This window comes from Fibroporia radiculosa (genome assembly GCF_000313525.1).
Source record: "Fibroporia radiculosa TFFH 294 genomic supercontigs, scaffold6557, whole genome shotgun sequence".
Taxonomy (NCBI): domain Eukaryota; kingdom Fungi; phylum Basidiomycota; class Agaricomycetes; order Polyporales; family Fibroporiaceae; genus Fibroporia; species Fibroporia radiculosa.
Window position 1 is genome coordinate 125001 of NW_012133438.1, and position 18059 is coordinate 143059.

General features: G+C 49.4%; 5 protein-coding genes across 5 annotated transcripts; 2 read left to right on the forward strand and 3 right to left on the reverse strand.

Annotated features, from left to right (window-relative positions):
• Positions 1–480: 480 nt before the first annotated feature.
• Positions 481–2837, reverse strand: FIBRA_06262 (uncharacterized protein; the record flags this gene model as incomplete). Its single annotated transcript, XM_012327995.1, has 6 exons — positions 481–501; positions 561–944; positions 995–1028; positions 1090–1396; positions 1452–2359; positions 2416–2837. The coding sequence occupies 6 exons, from the start codon at positions 2835–2837 to the stop codon at positions 481–483; spliced, it is 2076 nt and encodes a 691-aa protein (XP_012183385.1).
• Positions 2838–3383: 546 nt separating this feature from the next.
• On the reverse strand, positions 3384–4208 carry FIBRA_06263 (uncharacterized protein; the record flags this gene model as incomplete). The annotated part of the gene is made up of 1 exon (XM_012327996.1): positions 3384–4208. The coding sequence occupies one exon, from the start codon at positions 4206–4208 to the stop codon at positions 3384–3386; it is 825 nt and encodes a 274-aa protein (XP_012183386.1).
• Positions 4209–7338: 3130 nt separating this feature from the next.
• Positions 7339–9051, forward strand: FIBRA_06264 (uncharacterized protein; the record flags this gene model as incomplete). Its single annotated transcript, XM_012327997.1, has 2 exons — positions 7339–7745; positions 7794–9051. The coding sequence occupies 2 exons, from the start codon at positions 7339–7341 to the stop codon at positions 9049–9051; spliced, it is 1665 nt and encodes a 554-aa protein (XP_012183387.1).
• A 3080-nt stretch (positions 9052–12131) lies between these two features.
• Positions 12132–14348, reverse strand: FIBRA_06265 (uncharacterized protein; the record flags this gene model as incomplete). The annotated part of the gene is made up of 8 exons (XM_012327998.1): positions 12132–12395; positions 12448–12720; positions 12774–12842; positions 12899–13069; positions 13123–13298; positions 13827–13890; positions 13941–14126; positions 14187–14348. 8 exons carry the CDS (start codon positions 14346–14348, stop codon positions 12132–12134), a joined length of 1365 nt encoding a protein of 454 aa, XP_012183388.1.
• Positions 14349–17028: 2680 nt separating this feature from the next.
• FIBRA_06266 (uncharacterized protein) lies at positions 17029–18059 on the forward strand (the record flags this gene model as incomplete). The annotated part of the gene is made up of 3 exons (XM_012327999.1): positions 17029–17523; positions 17584–17750; positions 17807–18059. 3 exons carry the CDS (start codon positions 17029–17031, stop codon positions 18057–18059), a joined length of 915 nt encoding a protein of 304 aa, XP_012183389.1.

The window sequence follows — 18059 nt, forward strand, 5'->3', positions numbered from 1 at the left end:
TGACGAGCAAACAGGCGAGAAGAGGAAGCGTGCCGTGGAGCCTGATGGCGGGCCCGATGTTGGCATGCGTGGACAAGCTGTCCCGGCCATCCAGAGCGTTAAAAAGGTCAAGACGGACGACGGTGCGGCGGACACGTCATGAAGGGTGATATCTCGCACTCCTCGCGCTGCTCACCTCGACCTGCCAAAAACTCATCTAAAGGTTCAAAATTTTGTACTTATATTCTGCGACTATTGCATATGTATTGATTTCCTTGCATTGCACTCAACATGTACAAGAGTTGCTGTAGGCTGTGATTGTATTCGTTATCAAGAGAAATATCGAAGAGCAGATCCAACAAGTCATTGATGTTACAAAGAACTACAAGTATGGGAAGACGGACGCGATTACAAGATTCGAAACCAATGAAGTTGGCAATGTACCAGAATTACGACGAAGATGATTGATCCACATGTAGGGTATCAGACCGCTTCTACACATTAACCAAGCTTGTATGCACTCTAGAAGAATGGAAGCAAGTGTCAGACTCTGTGAGGCATGGAGACGAGGCTGAACGTACCTTAATCTCTGACGCGTATCGCTCCGCCACCTTGCGCCTCTGTACCTTCTGGGCAGCGGTAACAAGCCCACTCTCAGGAGTCCACTCATCCGCGGTGAGGACAACTGCCTGGAGAAGCTCTATTGACTTGAACCCATTCTTCTTCCCAACCGCGAGGCACTCCTTCAGTACAAGTTCCTGTACGCGCGTGTCCTGGCATAGGTCTTGCATCGAACTGTGCGGAGGCGGTCCGACTGACTTAGTCTCAAGCGCAAACTGTAACTGTTGTTCGTGGGGAATAATGATTGCGATGGGTTGCTTCGCGTCCGCGTGAGCATGGACGCAAATGTTTGACACCAAATTGCAAGACTTGTAAATCGACTCGAGGCGTTCAAGAGCGATGTACTACCAAGATCGTTCACACAACAAATACCAAAGTAATACAACATGCGTACCTCTCCACCTTGCAACTTCACAAGATTCTTGATGCTACATAAGTCGGTGCGTTGTAAGCAATGAGACTAAATGATCAGAGGCAGCAAATACTGACCGGTCAATTATGCGCAGAGTACCATCGGGATTCCACTGCCCGACATCACCTGTCCTGAACCATCCATCTTGAGTGAAGATATTTGGGTCATTATTCAAGTCGTCGCGCTTGTAGTAGCCTTTAATCAATGACGCGCCGCGCACCCAGATCTCGCCTTGTTGAGGATTGTTGCTTGCAAAATAGTTAGCTTCGGGGACATCTACAAGTTTGATCTCCATTGAAGGAACAGGCAGGCCAACAGATCCGAGCCCCGAGAATTCGGGCGGGAAGACGGCACTCATACCACATGTCTCTGTCATACCGTATCCTGCGGAGAATGTGTGTTATAAACGTACGCTCAGTGAAAGAGAAGGGGATCGTACCTGGAAGTACCTGAACAAGAGCAAGTGACAAGAACTCCTGGGTCTCATTGCTCAACGCAGCACCACCCGTCAACGCCAAGCGCAACCTCCCGCCAGTCGCAGACCGCACTTGGTTGAGCACCACGCTGTCTGCAAGCTCGCTCAGGCCCGGGACGCCTGCCCTCTTGATGCTGACCGCCCCGTTGAACATACTCTTCCTGAACGACCCGCTCGCACTCACTTTACCTTCAATGCCCTTCCTGATCATCTCCCATACCTGCGGCACACCAATCATAATGGTCGGGCGGAACGCCCGGATATCGCCGAGGCAGTGGCGTACCGAGTTGTCCATTAGCGTCCGCACGCGTGCGTATCCAAACCTCATCCCTATAAAGAATAGGCAGAGCTCTACGATCCATTCGAGCACATGTGAGAGCGGAAGATATGCGAGGAATGCGTCTTCCTGCCGCAGGTGATGCCCGAGATACCTGTACACTCCGCCAAGGGAGGCGATGGCGTTCGCATGTGTGATGACCGCGCCCTTGGGCGGCCCCGTGGTGCCACTAGTGTACATGATGCAGGCAACGTCCGAGGGCACAGGTGTCCTGCTCGTCACCCTCTCTTCTGGGACCCCTCGGCCGAGCTCACGGAGTTGGTCCAGTGTCAACACCTTGATACCTTCGCGCACGCTGGAGATCTTCTCGATGACGGAAGGGCTCGCCTCGCCATCGTAGATGACAAGCCGGAGAGACGGGACATTCGCTGTGACATTGGCAACGACCTTCAACAGGTCTGCGTTGGTGAAGATGGCTACGCATTCAGGCTCGTTCAGCGCGTGCTGCAAGCCTGACTCGCCGAGCGTCTCGTAAGCTGTCGCGGTTGGGGTCGAGATGATTGAACAGCCATACGACATTAGCTGCCAATTGGCGCTGAGAGCTCATTCAGCATCCCCGATAACGTCAGCAAAGCAAGTAAGACGACTCACCTGGTCGCAGCATATACATTGACCACGTCGTCCTTGGTGATGCCGAGTTCGAGCAAGCCGCCCGCCACTTCGAATGCCGCCTCCTTGACTTGGATGAAGCTCATATATTTGTAGTCGCTCAGTTCAAAGAACTTCCAAGTCTTTGTCTCCGTAACCTCTTTTCCACCGACGACCTTCTTGATTTCCTTTGCCTCTTCATGTGTTCGAATGATTTCTCGAGAGCCGTAAGCGTCCTTCGCGCCATGTGTTCGCGCCGCGTAGAGTAGAATGTCGTACACAGTGTCAATACCTTCCCAGGGCTGTGTTACGATCTCGTCTTTCGTCACTGTATTCCTCCGGATGCGAGTTTCGCCCTTGACATCTTTAGGGCCGACCTCCGTCGAACCAACTTTGCCATAGAAGTGGGGATCTAAGCGGGTCATGATGATAGTTGAGCGAAAAAGCAAAGTTCCGCCGCCTCCCCCCTGTAAGTACCCTCGGCACGTGCTCCTGCCGCCGCATACCGTCATGGGATTGCCTTTTATGGGACGTTGGCGCCGATAAAACCAGTGGGCTTCCCGAACTGAAGTTTGAGCTTGGTGAGGCTCGTTTGTGCACAGCTTCATGTGTATGCCAGACAAGTTTCCAGACATCCCTGCCGTTTGCGTCCAACCAAGATCTCGAGTCAATTTAAAGTGAAATCGGAATCTCTCGCCTTGCGATAAACAGCCTAGCTAAGTGCAATATTTGTTCCTGAGTAATCCACAAGACACTTCGTTCATGTGCGCGCGAAAACACCTTGCGAGGGACGGTCGACTGTGCCTTCCGACACCCTTCACGCATCGGCATGTGCTCACGAGACTTTTGTCAAGTATAGCGTATTTACAATGCGTCTTTTGAACCCCAGATTTTATATTCTACCGCCCACCCGTCTCGTGCAGATCGTGACGGCACTTGATTCGGAGTTGTTCAACTCATCCTCTTCTTCCTCATTCAGCATAATCTTGAGACCATATATCTGTAAGCACCTTCAGAGCCTCATTCGTGATATCCTTGAAACTTGACGAAGCTTCGAGGCGGTCCAAAGTTGTGATCACAAAGCGATCGCCCGCCCACGCCCCGCGATGGATTGGTCCTCCGTAGCTCAACGCGGTAGAGTTGTCCGATGACCAGCAGATGCGTGAAACTAACACTGTCCCGAAATTGATATGGCTTTGGATGAACGGGCCTTGCGACTCGGCTTTTGTCAACCTGGCTGTCGCATCCGCACGTACAAACTCTCGCTTGGACAAGTTGCAGAGTACCCAAAGATGAATCTCGCCTTCGATTTCATGGATAGGATCGTAAAGCCTCCAGAATTCCTTACGCTCGTCTCTCGATAGGCGACAGGAATATTTGTGGAAGTCTCCGCACAAGCTTTTACGCCATGATCGGTTGCGAAAAGTGTTGCATGCGATGTCGTGAAGCGTACTGACGTCGTCGGTACCGAAGCCACTGAGTTCAGCACGCTTGTGGATAGCCTCGAGCTCGACTTTCGTCATCATACCCTCGGGTAGGTCATCATCTTCCATATAGTCTCCAAGACATATGATACGACCGCCGACCCAGGAAGCCGTTTCATCACACTGCAGCTTAGAAATTCTCTTCTCAGCGATACAGAAAAGGATGCTGTTCGTGAGACCAAACGAGATGGCATCCAAGAGGTTGTCAATGTTTTCGCAGATCAAAGACAATAGTTCTGAAGGTAAGCTGAGCTTCCCAAGTGGTGTGTTTCTCGTTCCATAGTGTGCAATATGTCGTGCGCGTAGCTGCATGCTCGAGGTTCAGTTGTCGACTCGTGGAGTTGAGAAGAAAGGTGCTTACAGGAGACGGGAGGGGTGGGAGTGGAACTGCCAAATAGTAAACTAACAGGCGTTCAGATCCAGAGAACAAAAATTCGCCCAATTTTCCCCCGGAGGAGAGGCATTCCCGTTGATCTAAATTGCAGCTGGAATGATCAGATTAGTTTGTAAACACGATGCATGAGAATTAGATGACTGAAAACATACACAGTCCAATACTGTCCCATAGCTGCAGCGGTAATGGTTAACGAGAAAGGGTCGGAAGAGTAGTGCGGTGACTATTGCCGCCATACGATCATACTATGGCTGTACGCCGCCACATTGTGGGAAAATCTACTGAGGCATTCGCCCTAACTTCGCAATATGTACGATCACAACGTCTTATATTGGAATGTACACTCACGGTGCATATTTCAGACAATGTTCAAAGAGGGCAGCGACAGAGAGGCCACACAGTTTCTGTAGGATCTCCCACTTGTTAATCGCGTAATATTCTAAACGGGCTCCGCAAAAGTACACAGAGGGTGACTTTGGGATAGAAAGTACTCCTGGGTTAAGTTATCGTGGTGGTCTTTATCTTGCTATTGTGGAAATTCGCATCCAGGCCTGTCAGACCCAAAGCATCTCCAAACGTGGCGACGTTCAAACCTTTGCAATGGTGGAGGCCGTCGTAAGTCATGTAGGGCTTAACTCGAATTTTATGTGAATGACGAGACACGCACACACATGAACCAAGTACTACAGGTGTTGAATCAGCGTGCTGTCATATACGATTACAAAAGGCTTACCCAAGAAGGATAATGACCCCTCTGCACATGAGTACATATATACTATCAGCCAATGCCAAAGAGTTACTAGCGTGACAGGACACTCCGACGCGATGCAGAAGCTCAGAGAAACGAATGAAGCCCAGGGAACGCGACGTTCGCTGACCACCCAAGCAGATCATCGACACCGTCACATATTGCCACCGAAACGTCGTGTATATTCCTGTACCCGCCGTTCTTCTGTACAAGCTCGATCCTGCCAGCTACGAAGTAACAGCCTGGTTGGCGCATGAGCTCAGTAAACTGATAGTGATTTTTCGTCGCTATACCGCCAGACCAAGCATCGGATCTCCCCCGAAATGATTGGTGAACTAGAAACTATAGAGCCTGTGGAACTTCTGGAAGCGAGTTGAGCCTAAAGATTTGTATTTCCGGAGGATGCACTCGCTGTGCTATGTAGTTCGATGCGACGCAGCTCACCCCCTCTTCCATTGCCCCCTAGTACTCACTGTACTCCGTATTGTTTTCATCTCCCGTGGTTCTACTGTTTTTGTCTTTGAACCGCGGAGATCGAGAGGCTGGTTGCCGACGTTGACGACACCTGTGAGGAGGAGGAGGAGGAGGAGGAGGAGGATAAATTGGCAAAAGTGTCTTCGACACGTTTAGGTACGAGATCACCTGCGAGTGCAGGTGGTGGTTCAAGTCCATCAAGCGCCGAACGACTCGGAATATTCAGTTGGAGCCAGAGATAGGATCCGCTGGCAGCTAACTCTTTTTATTTTATTTAATTTAAATTCTGGTTGTTTAGAGTGTAAGAATCAAATGTTAAGCATATCACGGGCGGTAGTCACCCAGACACGTCCGTCTCCGCCTCACTCGCCTGTAATTGGCCGAGTGCGCCAGGTACGAGATTGTCGACGTTCCCAAGGAACGCAGGAGGTGGATATCGGATATCGATCAGGGTCACCCTTCCAAGACTCCACTATACGAGCTGCAACCCGGTCGGGCTGGTAAGAAATTTTGAACCGGTCCCATTCTCAGGTATCTGGTACAGTCTTGGCCGGCATGAGACGGCGAGTGAGGCAAAAGTCCCTGAACGCATTGGTCCGCCATATGGTGTGTGCACACAAGAGGGCGCTGGCAACCAACTGGCAGCTAACTCGACGGTCGCGATAAACGCAACGCCCACAGCAGCTGAGCGTAGAACATCATGGCACTATTCTCTCCATTCAGCTAATACCGAGTGCAGACCACCCCAGGTTCATCGAGCACTGGAATGTGTAATTGACCAGCGAGAGTCGTCTAGATTGCTACTGGCTAGTCACGGTAGCAGCCAAAGCGAAATATCCCTCCGAGTCGGTAAGTAGTTAAAATCGCTGAATGTTTATCACCTGTGGCTATTTCCGTGAAAGCTACATGGATAATTGAGAGTAAATCGTGGGCCGGAGCTAAGTCCTCATCATCAAGATCTTCCATGCTAACGTTTCTTCCGCCTTTATAGACAATGCTAGTTTACTGCTCTCGAGGTCCATCTTCGCTGGTATCCACGCCAATACAGCATCAATTACCTCTGTGTTGCGCGTGGTTGACGTTGTACACCCCCTGGCATGCAATTACCCTGCTTCGGAGTGGTGGTCATGTATATTGCCGAACTCGCAGCTAGTATAACACGTCTCACACTGACCAGCTCCACATGTACCATAGGAAGATGTACATCGTGACTCAAGGGTGCGTGTTTTTCGTTTCGTGAATTCAGTGATTCCATATTCATGGGTAACGCCTAGTTACATACCTGTATGCGTTATCTTACACTGCTCTAACAAATCGTCGCGACACGGGATGGCCCTCAACTTGATTACGACAAGGACATGCGGCTCATCTCTCTTGGCAGATAGTCATCGTTTACTTACTCGTACAGCCCACTTACCGCGCAATGGTTCTCATGGGTGAGTAAGTGCGTGTGTTGTGACTTAAACATCCACTTCATGCTACCTACGCGAGTACTTATCTGTTGAATCAGTCCACATAGACATTGCTGCCTGTTACTCTGAACATCGGCTAATCGGCCGGCTTCCATGCTGTCACAGAGGAATGGAAGCGCTCACCATGAGCCTTCCGCGATTCCCAATCTACCAAGCAGGAACCTCGTGTATGTGGTTCAAAACATACCCCCCGTATTTACACTCCCGGTGCTGCCTTGCCGTTGACATGACCTATTTCTACGTCGTTAAAAGCTCCGGGAATGGCGTTGGTGCTCTCTCAGTTTAACGGCCATGATTCGAATGTCCTCATATCCAGGGGCTTTCCCCGTTCCCTTTTCCCATCTCGGGCGCGCTATGTTCCTCCTCTTTCTTGCAATACCTGTTCTTTCTGCGCCTATCAGCGCTTCGGTGGTTTGTTACAAGAATGCGTTAGTCTGGTGGGACATGCTAGTATTCCTTGGCTCCAATTTCATCGCTCATGCAGCCACCGTTCCCACAACCGCCGGCGCCAAGCCCTATGATACGCTTCTATGGACCATTGTTGTACTTTTCCTCCCATTCGCCGGCCTCGGAAGGTCTTGGGGGATGATCAAGCGTTATGTCTCCGTTCACGACGGTGATAATGTTCAGCTCGCGTTGGCTCGGGGGGCTCTCGTATTCGTTGCTCGAAATGAGAAGTGGGAGCCGTCAGATATGCACGAGGAGCTCGTGTATATAAAATTACCCGAAGGACTCAAGAGATTGGACGAAATTAACGAACAGTATGTGCATCCGCCCTTCACTGCTTTTGCTGTCTGACTGTTATCCAGGACTGCTGAGTCGTCCACCGTCGCTCTTTACGCGGTTCATAATCGCTCCAAGAACCCCCGTGATCCCATAGCGCACACAGAGGTGGATCTAAGCCACTGCAACTTCAATGGTGAGATGAAGCTGCCTCGCGGATACACCTGGGCTGCGGTCAATATACCTTTTGGGTTGTACATCATGAAAACCAGCTTGGAGCCGACAAAGGGGATCATGCTCGCACGCTCGCAGAGCTGGCTGAAGATGGCCGTATCAATCGCCCAGCTCCTTGCAGCATCCATCACGATTTACCGCTCACGCGGCGACCAACTCTACAGATACGGATATGCCGCATATGGCCTCACTGTCATTCCCTACGCAATCATGACGGCCGCAAATTTCATGGCGATGTACCTGATTAGCGACTATCCATGCATATACGTTCTCCGAACGTCCATTGTGGAGGAAGCGGCGAAGCGTCCTGACGGCCTGTTTGACGGGGTAATCGGGACACTGAAACGCCCCCGATTCCCTCAGCCTCCGGAACGCCCACTGTCTACCGCGAAATCAGAGGCCGACGTCGAGCCTTGTTCAGTTCTCGAATCCCATGCTCCCCCAGACGCATCGCTTGAGAAGCATATAACTCAGCTGGAAGTACCGCCCCAAAATCTGAGGGCGAGCTTCGGTGCCTCCGCCGAGTCTCTTATGTCGAGCATGGATCCCGGATGGGTAGCGGCGCACCTGATGCTCGATGCTCGCACACATTATGAGGGGACTAGAATGCTAATCGTCAGAGTCGGGGAGACTGTCAGGAGATTTAAGTATACTACCAATGTAGACGCCGCTCACGTCACCTACCGCTTTGGCATCGGCTCGGTCACCAACGAGGACGTTCCTGTAGGCGCCCTGGTGAATGTAATCAAGACCCGATTCATGCGAGTACCCGTGATCTGGAGACGTCGCATCCTGACGTGGGGATTTCTCTTCCTGGCATTCGTTCTACCGTATATTCTCCTCCTCGTTCTGACCGGTTTCAAGCGACAAAGCAGTACCCCATCCGAGCGCGCATGGACCCTGGCGTGGCTCTGTGCAAGTCAAGTCTCCTATATCCCGTTCGCGCGTCATGCAGAAGGTGCTCCCTACACGTCGCTAAACCACCTGATATGGCGCGGGTGGCCCTTCTTATTATTCACCACTTTGATGATGGTCGCTGCGGTTGGAGGCTACGTCGTCGCTGGCAAGATGTTTATCCAAGACAACAATGGGCTTGCTCAGTGCTCCTGAAAGACTGGAATAGCTTTCGAATGGCCTAGCCCAGTAAGAATCATGGACTCCCAAGTTCTGGAAACTCTGAGAGTCCAAGTCGGGATGGATGATCTATCATTATTTGATTCAGTTCAGAAATCCATAGTGTCTTTGTCTGCGTTTTCCAATATGTGCGTAGTACTGACTGGCACTGACAATTATGGCATGTGGCTGTTCACAATTCAGCATATGTTCACGTGTACATCGTTCTTGGCACCGTATGAGAGGATCGGCGTATATCAACTAACGAGCCTCCGACTGCTAGACTACTGTACTATCGTCTACAGAGGGCCTTGGCCTCAAGGACAATAAACGAGACTCAAACAAACTAAGTTGGCACAGCTTGTACAACAAAGAAACCAGATCACATGAAGGTATGAAGACAGCGGCGAAATTGGAACTGCAGTCGTTCCAGTTGCACTCATACACTCTGGCGCTGCGTCGCTCGAACTTGAGGCTGGGCAATATGATCGCCACGCTTACCTCTGTCCACTCCTGGGTCTTGATAATTCACAGGTTGTTACACCTTAGCAGGATCTCCATAACATGACATCTAAAAGGACCGTGCACATCTATAACCATGGGCTTCAACACAGACAGCGTTGGTGAGTCGCTTGTACGATTCCGACATCAAGTTGGGGCAAAGTCTGAAATTCACTCGAGCCGACATAAGCACGACCGCATGCACGATCTCAGCGGCGCGGCGACCCCATGAACAGGCAGGCAGAACAGGAAATGACTCGGGGGCTGGACGAAGCGGGGGAGGAGGCACTGCCGTATATCTGTCTCAAATAGAGCATTGGTGAGTGGTGGTAAGGAAGGTGAGCAGCAAATCCTCACTATAATGAGGTACATACCACTTACAACCCAGTAAACAGAAATTTACACATGAATAAGTGCATTAAAAACATATCTAGAGTACAAAGTTTTTAAGTACAGTTAGTCGTCTAGTGAAGCATGATCTGCATGGTCAACATCCAAATTATCTTGAATACTGCTTGCATCATCAACATCAAGGCTAGCATATTGTGATGCAGATGATATGACACTAAGCCAAGCAAATCTGATAGAAGTGTGAAGCACATCAGGACTTCTCGAGTCTGCATGCTCCCGTAAATGGAATATGAACCTCGAGATCAATATCGACGAAAGCCTAAATCACGGTCAATAGTTCCTCTATGATGCATGTAAGACTCAATGCTCACGGTGCAGTGAAAGAAGCGAAGCTGTAGTTTTCCTGCCAAAAAAGCTATCAGAGCCAATTTCGGCATTCAGTGCACACAACATTACCCTATCAACGACCTCGACTACCGCTTGGATGATATTCAGGGCCACCATTGTCCTGAAATTCTGAATTAAATGAAATTTCACATGAATAATGAGATACTTACGCGAAATATAGTGTTCCTACATATGACTCCTCCGTGAGCATTTTCACAAGCACAGGTTATAATACATACCATCCCACATGAGCAGAGAAACGAGAGTGATTTTGTGACCGGCACGTAAAGCTTCACTTCTTATCTGATATGTAAAATACCAAGTGTTCATTATAACAAGAGCGTCGGATAGGATCAAGGATAGTCGTGTAATCACAAGCACTAGCAAATTATGAAACAATCAGTCATTTTGCACGGAAAAATACACACTTCTAAAAATAAGTATGGCTATAGTCAATGGACGAGCCAAGACGACAAGGAAGGGGTAGCATACTCTAGATCTGTCCAAATGGAATAAGGAAGTTTGATTTGACACACAGACACATTGCCCAAACGGATTGACCCCATGTAGGATAAGCCGACGGAGCAGTACTGGGGAAGCGATGATCCAGATAAATGAACAGGCGTAGATCAAATCTTCAAAACTCACAATATTGGTCGCTACCGGGGTTATACCAAGAATGAAGACTAGCACAGGTACAACCTTTCTGTGGCCACCAATAGCATATGAACGTAACGCCATGAAAGCTAACGGTATTTCAGTACGATCGGCGATGGTACTCATTTGATAAACGCGCACCTGCAGTTGTGACGTATAAGACAATTTCGAGGATCAAGATCAAAATTGACATCACTTGACAGCTGACATTTGGTCAATTGAGCTATATACAATATCTATAGCACGGGATAGTCCGACCTCTATTGTCCAGCTGTAAGATTAAAATCAGTAGAGTACTTCAATACTCACTAGAGCTGTTGTCTCAATAAAGGTATCCAATACGAGCGTGACGGCATACAAGGTGTTGGCATAGCGGTTCACAAAAAACGTCAGCGTCGCAGTGTTGAATGGACTATCCCAAATCAAAGAGATTTCTCGGGAAAGCGTGATGAGTTGCTCGTAAATGATTGAAGCTCGATAAGGTGTCAATAAGAGCAGATACAGGCGACTACCAGACACTGCACGTACTGCTGAGCGCCATCTGACACAAATTGTATGCAACCCTAACAGGCATTTAGTTTGATGTGAGAAGGTCATCTGAACTGTAAAATACACTCACTGTCCGACAACGAAATCCATATCCACTCGTCTCTTTCTGCGCAAGTCACCAGTCGCAATACCGTAGGGAATTGAGTCAAAGGGACTTGATGGTCGCTTAATAGCTCATCAGTAGCTTGAAGTCGAACCGAGAATCTCACAGACAGGGTAGTCACCGCCGGGGGAAGCTTCAATACTTATATATTCGCTATAACTTTATCCGCGAGCGCTGACGCTCGATGTTATGTTAGCATCAAGACTTTGTACAAACAGGGATTGACATGCTTACCTCCTGCCACAATAAAACAGATCCCTCCGGCCATCAAGCCGTCTTATGCCAACCGGCAAGGCCTCACTGTCAGTTATTTTCAAGCTTCCAGCCGCCGTTTGATTAGCAGTCAGTACGATTGGCCAGGAGATCAAGAGGCTCAGATCAAGCGGCCAGCGCCCGGCTCCTGATCCTCTCACACTAGTGGCCGAGCGCCACTGGCTTTTATACTGAAAGGTGCCATTCCGGCGGATGTATTCAATAATACACTGCTATCACTACTGCGTATCTGGATAGTCAGTCTTCTCCAGCCTCGTCATCTAACATGTGCAACATGTCCCAGGACCGGCTCGTCCTGCACTTTATTGAGTTCTGCCAGCTGAATATCCTCAAGGACTCCTTGCAAACTCGGACGTTCTGCAGGTTTCGTGGCCCAACATTCTTTCATCAAATCGAGCATGCTGTCAGGAAGTCGCGATGTCCATGTTTCTTCGAAAGCAGGATACCCCCCACTCATTATGGTGCGCACAACTCCGCCGTCGCTTTTCTGGTCGTAGAATGGAATGTTTCCGGAGAACACCTGTGAAAGTGTCCGTCAGCTGTAGAGACATTGTCAAGATTCCTAGACACACCTCGTACATGACCATTGAAAAGGCATATACATCACTCGCGTAGGAAGGGCGAGCAGTTCCTTTGCGATCGAAAAATTCGGCTTCGGACGCTTCGTCTCGCGATCTCCAGATGTCGTCCGAAAGCTTCCATATCAGTTCCGGCGCCAACCACCGCAAAGATTCTCGGAGGGAGGAGCAAGACACTGAGGATACCTGATCTGAGTCGTCTACAATGTCCATAAGACCAAAGCCAAATAGCCGCGCGTGCCAATCTTTGTCGATCAGTATACCAGACTGCATGTTGTTAGCTTTTTGCTGAGCCGACAACGTTTAGAATGCTGACTAACCCCACTGAGGCCTCCGTGCACAATATGAAGAGAGTGCAAATACTTGAGTCCTTGGACAACTTCTAGAAGCTGTAGATAAGGTGATGAAGGAGTCGAGATAACGCAATGAACAGAGGCATACTAACCAATGTATACCGGTTAGAGCGTGGATACGCTTTCAGATACGCATTCATATTTCCGTTGTGCATCCAAGCAGACACAAGACATAGTTGCGGATACGTTTCTTCGATACCTAGGAACGGTACTATATTCGGATGAGACAGGTGTCGCCAACACGCGGCTTCTCTCACGAGAACCTAGAGTAGTTAAGAGGGGTCGTATACAAATAGAAAACGGACTATTGGCTCACTTTTCGAACTTTCGAGTGGTCATTGTACCCATCGCGGAGAATTTTCAAGGCAACATCCTTATTGTTATAGTGTCCTAGTTGTACCTCCACTGTGCCGCTAGTCATAACAGGTCTAGATAACCCTCTATGCAATTCGGCAGTCGGTATGTGGGAGAACTTGGGAATTGATCCCGTCTCTGCACACAGTCGTATCAACGTGTGCAGAATCCTCAAACGGAGGCCATGGTCCGTAGTCTCGATCAAGATCTGGAAGACATTGTCTTAGTACGCGAATACCACAAAGTAAGAATCATCACCTTATCGAGCAGGTTGAGAAGCGAAACCTTGTTACTATTGTTACTATCTGATGCTGACATGACGTGTCCCAAAATGGAACCAAGTATATTCGTTGCTTCAATTCGTAGGCTCGTAACTTCGGCCGTTCGTGCACTAACATTATCTGGTAGCTGCTTTGGGATATGTAGAATTGTTGACAGAAGTTCAAGAACCAACCTAGTGGAAGTGATCTTGGAGGAGTAGGTTCGCATGGTTCAATCTGCGGATTGCGCGACAGAATCGAGCTGTGAGTCTGAATTCGAGAAATACTAATAGTGAAGACCTGCCTTCCAGATCATCCTTCCATGAGAGCTATACTGCTCAAGCTCAATCTGACTCAGACAATGAGAACACGACCTGATTACTCGTGTAGGAGGGGTATAGCTTACCGGTGAGCAGTCCTCCTCTCCTTCCAGACTCCAGCATAGATCCCTCTTCAGATAACATCTTATGCTATCCATAAGACGTAAGTATGTGGTATTGTAGACAAGGGAATCCCTAACGGACATATAGGCATTAGGTCCGTACAATCCAGTATCTACCTTGTCGAGAATCCACCACTGAAAAGGAGATTTTTCCATGCCCATTACTGAAGTATCGGCACGGATGGGTGCTGGAGCCGCGCAAACGAAATTATATCGACAATTCTTGATCGTATAACGACCGCCCAAACTGGGGGCTAGCGTCCACTACGGAGCGAGTCTGTAAGAAGTCGCAAATTCCCCGCGCGCAGAACATATCGGGCGTACCATTTCTTCCTTCTCGATTGATCCTACGGTCGGCGGGACAATACAAACGAGGCCAACTTCATAATTGTTGTTTGGCAAGATTGCGCGGTTCTCATGCCTGCAGTTAGTAATCGTGAAAGTTCCAGACAGCTGTTCGACGGAAGGCTTCTCCAGTACCGACATTGCCGATACCGAAGGAGCGGGAAGTGGGTTCACTTGCTTCGGAATCGTTACATTATGATTCGGAGACAAGCGACTATGAAGAGAACCAGGACCGGATTTTCGATTTCTGAAAAAGTTCATAAGAACTCGACTGCAAGGTGAGACTTTGTGGTAGAGTACGGAAAGAGGACAGCTATCATTTCTCCTAATGGGCTATAAATATCTGGCTCATAGGGCTCATGGAGGATACAACGCCTGGCTGTTGGGAGCAGGCATGACTATGGCATGGCAATCGGAAGCTGTCATGCGAGGGCTGTCGTAAGCCGTGCGGAGCGCGAAGATACGAGTTGATTCATTAACATGAAGCACAAGGTCCGCCCAGTAACGCAGGCCAGCGACTTGCTATCTTAATCTGTAGCGGTCTCCAGAGAGCATGCAGGCCAAGTTCATGAGTCTGGACTACGTCGCAGAACGCCTTGTCTTGTCAAAAAGGATGGGCAGGCAAAGACAAGCTAAGGGTGCGGATAGTCCCAATGTAACATATTCTTGCTTTGGCATGGCCTGCTCTAAAACCTGTGGCGGATACGAGATTGTTCATCATCAAGTATTCGGTTCCGCCCTGCTGCAGCTGAGAAATTGCATGGCATGTTTACAAAATTAATTCCCATAAGGGATCGTAGCTGTATGCTCGAGGAGCACTCACCAGTTATGCCTGGTGTATCGGTGCTCAACATCGAGGTTACCGCGTCACTCGCCGCATGTCAAGCGCATTGTAGAGGCACGACTCCCTTCTTGATAAGTACCTTTGTTGAGATGCATCACTTAAATACCTAGTATTGCTCCCGTTGATGATACCGTCTAGACACTACGGCATCCTTCTGGCTGGTGGCAAATTTCGTGTGCTGCTCCGCCGCACGTTAGAAACGTGGGGACATCGACGATATGTTAGTACTTTCTTATGCTCTCATCCACATGTGAAGCGCTTACCTTATACATAGCGATGTCTTCATGTCAATAACGATCTATTGTCTATTTTGACACCTCGAGCTCAACAACGTGGCGCCTGATCAGGATGCAATCGTAGGTCGACGACAAGTCTACCTACACGAGTAGCTATTTGCTGCTCCTTGTAAGCAAGCTCCGCTCTAGTTCGAACGGCGAACATAGGTGGCTGGCCAGAGAACATCGATAAGTGCATGATCGACTCCTTGAGCGTGCTACTGGCAGTATTCCGAATATTGCGGCATAGCTTGGTCACTGCAAGTAAACAGCGATTTTTTGAAGCAAAGTCAACATCGAGAGAATCAACAGAATCAGCACGAAGTTGGGGCTAGCATGTCGGATAGCATGTGTATCTCAGCTGCCCGGCTCGAATTTTCGGATTCCTAAAGTCGAAATCCATGACGCGTGCCAGAGCCAAACAAGTGGTAGCCAAACAGGTCGCTGCGACCTCGCGAACAGCTTCTCTCGAACCGCATGCACTCCATGAGTGCTCCGCCACGTGGACTACAGAGAGCTATCACCTGCGTTCCGTAGTACAGGCTACAAACAGACATTTCTTTACGAAAAGGTTCCGAGAGGAGTTTGATCCGAGTTGGCGAGACAGGCCCGGGCGTAGTGCTTCAAGTGCACTCGAAATGGTACACTGTCTTAGGCTATTTGTTGAATTTGTTCAAGTTCATAATGCGGACGTTTTCATACATAATTTCCTCGTGCAATGGCTGGCGCTTGAAGCTTGACCGGCTAGAGTACGGCCCATAAGCTCCATTGCTCCTCAAAACAGAAAACGTCTGTTTCTTTGCGCTCTCGCTACTAACCATCCACTTGGCTGCGCTTACTCCAGCTGTAGCATTCTATCTTCTCTCAATGGGTCCTCTGCAGCGCTACGACTCACGAGCTATATAGGCCTCCGTAAAGGACTCTTCGTTCCGCGTGACTGCCTACTGATCAACGCGATTTCCTTTCCCCCCTCTTTTATTTTCATCCTGTGGCAAAAATGAGGAAATATGTCGAACCTTCTCATCTCGTGCTCGAATGTCCAAATACTCTCAAATGTGCTTGACTAAGCATCAGTTGCAAGTGCTAGTGACATCCTACCACATCGTTGACCAGCCTCCTGGGCAGCAATCCTAAATTGTAATATATCTCATGCAATGCGAGTGTTACGTCGAGGTGGAGTTCTATCTCGATAAAATGTCGTCGACAACTGTCAACAACAGGAGAGTCTGTTGGCTCAGGCCCCACGAAGCTATACTATTTGCTGAATTCCAGCAAGATGTGGAGAGGGTAGCAGCTCGCACTTCGAATTGCTGCCAGAAATGTTTGGTATGTAGAGCTGCCAAAGCTGTTTCTATGTTACTGATGGGTGATCTTGAACCTGATATAGGATTTTTCTAGAGAGCGGTATTTAGTAAGCCGGCCGAGGCAACCCTAATTGGCCCGTCATGTTCATTGGATGAGCTCAGACGAAAAGACGTACACAGCGGCTTCAGACCTGGCGTGTACGTGATGAACTTTATACACAGGTACCTCGTTAGTAGTAGGCACTGTAGCCTATCGCAAAGGTCCAGAGATAAAACGTGTTCGAATGAAATCGGTTTCACGGGCTGATGATCACTGTTATCTTTCCACGGCGAGTATAAGTAGTATATGCACATGGTGTGGTGAGATCTGTGCGAAGCATCGTATCTCTCTCGAAGCCATGTTCACTCATACGAGCGACGGACACATCCCCTACTCTGTCCCCGCGGCGGGGAAGCCCTGCCAAACGTACTACAGGATCTTCGGTGATCTAAGCTCGGGGGTTACGCCCGTGATCGCACTACACGGCGGGCCAGGCGCTACGCATACTTACATCCTTCCGGTCTCCGATCTCACATCCTTACACGGCATCCCCGTCGTTTTCTACGACCAGATCGGCTGTGGGGGCTCGACACGTCTTCCGGAGAAGAATGGCGATGCCGATTTCTGGACGGTCCAGCTCTTCTTGGACGAGTTCCACAACTTGAGGAAGCACCTCGGCATCGACAAGTACGACGTCTTTGGCCATTCGTGGGGCTCAATGCTGGGCATGGAGATCGGTATACGCCAGCCCGAGGGGCTGAGGCGACTGATCCTGTCGTCTGGACCTGTGTCGATGGTACTTTGGGAAAAGGCGACGAGGAAATTATTGACGACAATGCCGCAGGATATCCAGGTCAGCCAAGATAAAGCGCGAGTGGAACTGCGTCTTCACAGGCACTGAATGCATATCCAGGATATGATCAATAAGCACGAGGCTGCGGGGACATTTGATTCCCCCGAGTATGCCCAGGCGAACGAAGTTTTCAACAACCACTTCGTCTACCGGACGCAACCGTGGCCGGAAGAGATCATACTGACGTTCAAGGAGTTGGCGGAAGAGCCGGCTGCCTACCTCACGATGTACGTGTCCGTTAAAACCTGACCTGACTTTGAGTTGCTTAATTCGTCACTTGCAGGCAAGGTCCGTCGGAGTTCACCATCACTGGGTCATTGAAGACATGGGATGTGACTCCACATCTGCACAAGATCAAAGTTCCTACGCTGCTTACGAACGGAGGGTACGATGAGGCTCAGGACTCGGTGATGGCGCCTGCATTCAGAGAAATTCCCACCATAAAGTGGTACACATTCTCGAAAAGTGCACACATGGCGATGTTTGAAGAGAGGGAAAAATTTGCGGAGGTGATTGGAGGGTTCTTGACGCAGTAA